Genomic DNA, 6,000 nt, shown 5'->3' on the forward strand with positions numbered 1-6,000 from the left:
CTGAAAGGTGTCCTTAAAATTTATGCTCAAGCAATATTTCTGCCTAATAGAAATACATCCGCTGAAAATTAAGTTTTTGCTTAAATTATAATGTACGAAACAGCAATAGGCTCCCGATTTGACGGTAATGCGTTCTCGGCCAGTCTCGGCCAAGGAGCGAAACACAAGTGGTGGAATTAATAATTTCGCGTTTATGGATTATTTTGATCAACCATCACTGCCAGCAGAAAAAGGGGTAGAGCTGTCATGTCTTAAAAGAAAATGGTAGACTAATGATTTTCCTATCAGTCATATTTTACGATAAAAGTCTCTGCGGAAGTCATCTATTGAAGTTAACTCTCCATAACTTAAAGTCTTTATACCTTTTGGTAAGGTGCATAGGTAGAAATTTATTTTTTTTCTGATGGAGCCGAGTCCAATCAAAAATATATTATACCTTTAAGATACACCAATTAAATGAGTAGTTAACACAAAATTACTGCGGCATGCTTTCTTAAACGGATTTTTTGTGGACCTAGAGGGAAACTAACTTTGCGTTTAGCCGGTCGGACAAATGTTTTGGCAACCAAATTCGGGGGGGATGGGGGCTCCTGTCCCCTTTGCACCCACCCTGGCTGGCTACGAGCCTGCATTTGGTATGATGGTTCAGGATGTACTAAGAATCGCAAGGTTCGAGCTCAGAGCTCTATCTCAAAATTGGGTGGTGCTGCCGATTGGCTGAAATGAAAATTAGAAATGTGTGTCCTAAAGTCAATTTAAAAAGGAATCTCTCTCCCAACCCTGTCCTCGGAAATGCTATGTCACATTCTCCTTCCCGATGTCGGCTGCCTTGCCAACCGAAAATTCGATTTCAGGGACTTTAGTTTCTATTTAAACTGGCTCTAGGATACACAATTGTATTTTTCAACCATGCGTTTAAGCTCATTTAGTCATTCATGCATTACCACAACTGGGCAATACCCAGCTACCCGCTATACAGGGTTGTGGTGGAGGATGGGAGAAATCGGCGACCGATTCCTCTCACCATTTAATGTGCTCATCGAGGAGAATTTTGACGAAGTTGGTGACGCATGAAATGTTTACATCTTCTCTTTTATCCTTAGCATACAATATGGCATGCACTCCTGATGATGGATGCATTACGGCTCGTGCCCAGTGCACGAATAACACTCAAACAATGGAATGGATGTGCCTATGCCCAAATAAGGAAAAATACTTAAAGGATGATGACAAATGCTCAGGTGGGTAATAAATTAAATAGTAAATAGTCTTCCCAAACAAATCGTTCAATGAAGTCAAAACAATGACAAGGGGGAATCTGAAGCAAGGCTGAAAAGTGCCTCCGCTACATGCATGTCCCATTCAGCATATTTTCAAAGGCAATATGTTCAGAGTCGAATGTACATAGAATAAACCTTGGTGTGCAAGACTTATCTCATGGGATCCAAGTCCATTTAGTCTACCAAGCATCAACCAAGTCACGATATCACCCGGATTATATGGACTGAGAAAAAGGGTTTCAAATCCGCGGGATTTCTCATGTTTCTCAAATGGAGCGGATGGATTCTAATAATCCCTGTCAAGACGGCAGTATACCCAATTTCATGGCTTCAGACGGTAAGGTGATATCACAATTCCAATGTTTGCATTTCACTCACGCGGCCCTCGTTCAAACGATAAAAATATCACTCAATCGTTAACAAGTCAATAGTCATTGTGCTAACTGATGCTATAGTATCAGTTTGCTAGCATGGAACCTACCCGACGTATCATCTAGAGCAGTTTTGAATCAATCTCTAGGGGCAACCGGGAGACCTCTTTTCCAAAAATGCAGCCAAAGCCATCAAATTTTGGACATCGTGACACATTTTAGGAAACCGGTCGGTCGACAGTATTTTACTGCTATTTCAACCTATAAAGAAGGAAAAATTGGATATAAAAAGCTACGAGCCGAGATGCATGTGTGAATATGACTGAATGTGAGATAGTTAGACCAAGCAAGAATTAATTTATTTGTCAAAGGCATTGCTGGCCCAAGTACATTTCTCCACTCATTCAGTAATTTAACCCGAAGGTTGAATTTGATAGGTGAGGGTAGAACTGACTACGTGCTAAGTCACGGGTGTGTTAAGTTCACACATATAGTTTAGTATGGGGCCACTTCGAACTTGGAGGATTTTGACTTAAACCCATTGACCCAAGGCTTCACCCAGGAGGTGGCAAGTTTTTTCGATATTCCTTTTGTAATTGTGACCGCTCTCTGCTAGATAGAGTGTCGATCACAGGAGACATAGTTGCTCTCCAATTGGGTGTAATTGACCTTATCCGATTGGCACCGGGTGACTGACGCCGGCTGCATAGCAGTCTAGTTATGCAGGAGATACCACAGTGAGACATAGGCACGCAGCCCGAAATTTGCTTCGTAAGGGAGCTTTGGTGTTTCGCGGGTTGCCTACAAGGATACTTGATTCAATTGACGCATATATGTGTACACAGTGGCGCCGACTCCATGGGGCCTGAGGGGGCCCAAGCCCCCTCAAATATTCGTTTGGCGGGGCGGAGCCCCCTCAATATTTCAAGAAAATAATTAAGTTATATTATGCTTTGTGAAATCACAAAAATATATTGGTAATTTTTATTTCCCATGTTTGACGATAGTTACCTTTTAAATAAATTTAACAATGAGTGTTGAAACAAATAATTATAAGGTTAGTCAGGTTAACTGAATGAAGTGGTGTGAATCATGGTAGTGTTTCGGTGCTGCAACACACTTTGAATTTAACCTCTTCCCGGGGCAAGACCTCCGATATGGGCCCCCCCAATATTTTTTATAAGTCGGCGCCCCTGTGTGTACACAGGACATGTGACGTCTCATAGACGTGCACTTATAAGGGGAGAGTCACAAAAGTGGGTCTCGTCGTTTGTCAGCACAAGAAAAACATAAATAAAACTAGGCTCCCGTGTGAAACAATCTGTATCTGACGCTTCCGCATTGTAGAAAAAGATTTCCACGCAGAAAAATAAAGTTTTCATTGAAAATCATGGATATAATGATGAACGGCAGGTTTTTGTAAAATAAAAGATAAAAACAAATTTTAAAAAAGTACCGCATCCATGAATCGAGCCTAGGACCTTTGGGAAGGAGGCTAATACCGTACTCACCGGGTTACGGGTTACCGCTCCTAGTTATAAGGAGGTGTAATAAACCAGCAAATGTTTAACTGCATTTGTTGTGGAAAGTATTAGTTATATAACTCCATTCGTGGACAGACCCCGACGGACAACAACACTACAAAGTATGATTGAAATCTAAGACCCACTTCTGTGGCACTCCCCTAGTTTGTGATGGAAAAATCCATTTCGATTTAAATCGAAAAGCAAGCTTTAATATTCAAAGTTCGATAAATCAAGATCGAACCATGATCTTCGAGTTTTGATCCTAAATCTATTTTTTAATTTCGTTTTTGGCCATTTAATTTGACCTCAGCAGCGTCACTACCGGTCAATGATAACATCATCCGTCCCGAGTGAAAGACTTTTCCTTAAACACCGGTAAAATTAAGATGCTCTCACTCGATCATAAAGAAAGCATTTCAAGTTGATCTTTCCTGAAAATTTTAGCGGAGGCGAATGATTCTAGGCGGTGATAATACGAAACTTTAAAACACGTGAATTTGTAAATTTTCACTGCTAATAATTCAACATGCATTCCGAGAATAATTTCTGTTACAACTGACACGTGTATTTTGAGTGTTTCTTGAATGAATAATGAACATATTTTTGTACGAAATATAAAAATGTCTGAAAAAGGAACGTCGATTTTTTTCTACTTATCGATCATTTGGTTCAGATTTATACTTTAGCTGAAAAGTCGAACGTATCACTTCCAATATACATCGGTCAATCGATAAATCAGTAGATACGCATGCATATAAGCTAATAGAAAAAAGGTGGTGGCTATCTTTGATATACTGAGCTCTTCAGCCTTATTGCATTCAAGAAATCATAAGGCTCAAAGAGATAAAACTACTGATATTTTGAAGCTTACTTGTAGCATTGCTTCATATATTCCCGAAATACACGATTGAAAATAGGTTTCGTTCCGATTACAAACTGACCATAAATATCAAGATATTCATTAGATCAGACAGAAGCACAGGGTTGATGCATTTCATATTTAAAGCACAATGTCGTGACAGTGGAAAAGTGACACCTAGGTCGGGCTCGCGGGATACACTCCTGGGTCAGGGACTGTAAGCGTTAGCTTTTCTCCTCTGCACCCAGGAGGGGAAGGACGGGAAGGAACAAGGAAGGAGGCGCCGCCGCGATAGGAGCCCGACGACGCCTCCTGGAGGAGATAGGGAAGGAAGGGAGGGGACGAGGAATCCCGCACCGTCACAAGGCGGGCGGGTCCTACTATTAGCGAAACCAAGCATAAGCAATTAATTTTCTACCAATCCTAGTGGATTTTCCTATGAGGAAGAAAAATCCATCGATCGAATCGGTAGATAAAACAATGTCCTGACAGACTGATTCACTCAACGGAGGGTGCAAACAAGTGATAATGCAGCCATGAATTTTTATGCATATCCTACTTGAGTAATGCAAGCGGCTAAGAAATACTTTTTGTGATATGCTACTTTTGATGTGGTTTTTACCCCAGTAATGTTTAATTTATGCTCAAATTACAAGTATTGATTTCGACGCAGATCTTTATGCTGTTACCCTTTTAATTAAATTACATCCACTTCAAGTCATATAATTGTTCGGAAAGGGGGCCGTTGTATTTCGAGATTTATCGTGGTTTTATTTGGTTAAAAGTTTCTAAACGCTTCGCATTCTTCTAATAATTGCAATTACGGATACAAATTGATCCATTGATTTAAAAATCAAAAATCAAGCGTAAACCAGGCGTCAAAATACGTTCAAAACATATTTTTTATGGAATCAAATACATTTAAATTGATATGAATGCCTAAGATACTAGAATATAATGTTGCATGGCCAAATTGAAAGCTGGTTTATCATAAACTTGTTGATTCTTTTTATTGAAATTGCGCAATCTTTCCAGGTTCCATCGCCACCTTGACACTTTGGGCCGCCATCTTGTCTATATCATTGAGGTTTATCATGTGATTCCACCCGTTGCAGTTAACACAAGTGGAGTCTCAACTGTCGGCGCAGCTAAAATCATCAGAGTTATTGTCGTCATGTGATGGGTTTCTGCAAACACCTTCCTTTATTTCTCCTTATGGTTCATGTACCAGTAAACTTAGTTTAATTAATCCCCTTCATGTTAATACCCAACAAAAGACTGCATTCTCAGTCAGCAATCACCGCAATGATAGCCGCCTCCATTCTACGACAATAAGACTGAAATGGAAAAGTTGACCACCAGGAAAATACTGAAATGAGGCTTTGGACGAACGAGGCCAATATTATGCTTAGTAAAGAAATAGACATTTTTCATCCGTCGACAAATACTGTAGTGACTCACTTTCCTCAGAACGTCTGTTCTATATTTATTCTGCCATTGATTACCAGCTAAAAAGTTAATGCACCTCTAACTTGCCAAACATAAATATGAGAATAGGCAAAATATGGCAATTTTGTTAATACTTTTTTATTTCGTCCATGTAATTTTATACCCAATAAAATTTGGGAAAAGAATGAAATGTGTTCTTGACTTGATTGTTTGATTGATTGATCTTGACTTCCATCTCCCTTATCCCTTTAAAATACGCTTGCCTTAATATTAACTCTTCCGAGGTATCAAAAATTTGTTAAAAATACAGACAACACAATATTTGGACAAGTAATTTAATCATACGCAAGAGTTTGGTAAATTATCATCTCTGCTTTCGTCTTGCTGTGATTTAAAACAGTCCCCGATATTTTCCACCCTTCCATCTGTTGCAGCATTTAAAATCTGATATTTTTTCATCGAATTTCCTAGTAGCTTTGAATTTTATCCGTCGTTACTAACATTGAAAGATTAAA

At 39.4% G+C, this 6,000-nt stretch overlaps 1 protein-coding gene across 5 annotated transcripts in view; it reads left to right on the plus strand.

Moving 5' to 3' along the window:
- LOC124163527 (cell death abnormality protein 1-like) overlaps positions 1-5,686 on the plus strand; it is a 51,954-nt gene extending 46,268 nt beyond the window's left edge. For all 5 annotated transcript variants that reach the window (XM_046540497.1, XM_046540494.1, XM_046540496.1 and 2 more), the window contains 2 exons: positions 1,104-1,241; positions 5,072-5,686. In XM_046540497.1, the coding sequence (XP_046396453.1) occupies positions 1,104-1,241; positions 5,072-5,136 (203 nt within the window). In that variant the 3' untranslated portion in view covers positions 5,137-5,686. The remainder of the gene's footprint in view (positions 1-1,103; positions 1,242-5,071) is intronic.
- The last annotated feature ends 314 nt before the right edge of the window (positions 5,687-6,000 follow it).

Source organism: Ischnura elegans, chromosome 8 (genome assembly GCF_921293095.1).
Source record: "Ischnura elegans chromosome 8, ioIscEleg1.1, whole genome shotgun sequence".
Taxonomy (NCBI): Eukaryota; Metazoa; Arthropoda; class Insecta; order Odonata; family Coenagrionidae; genus Ischnura; species Ischnura elegans.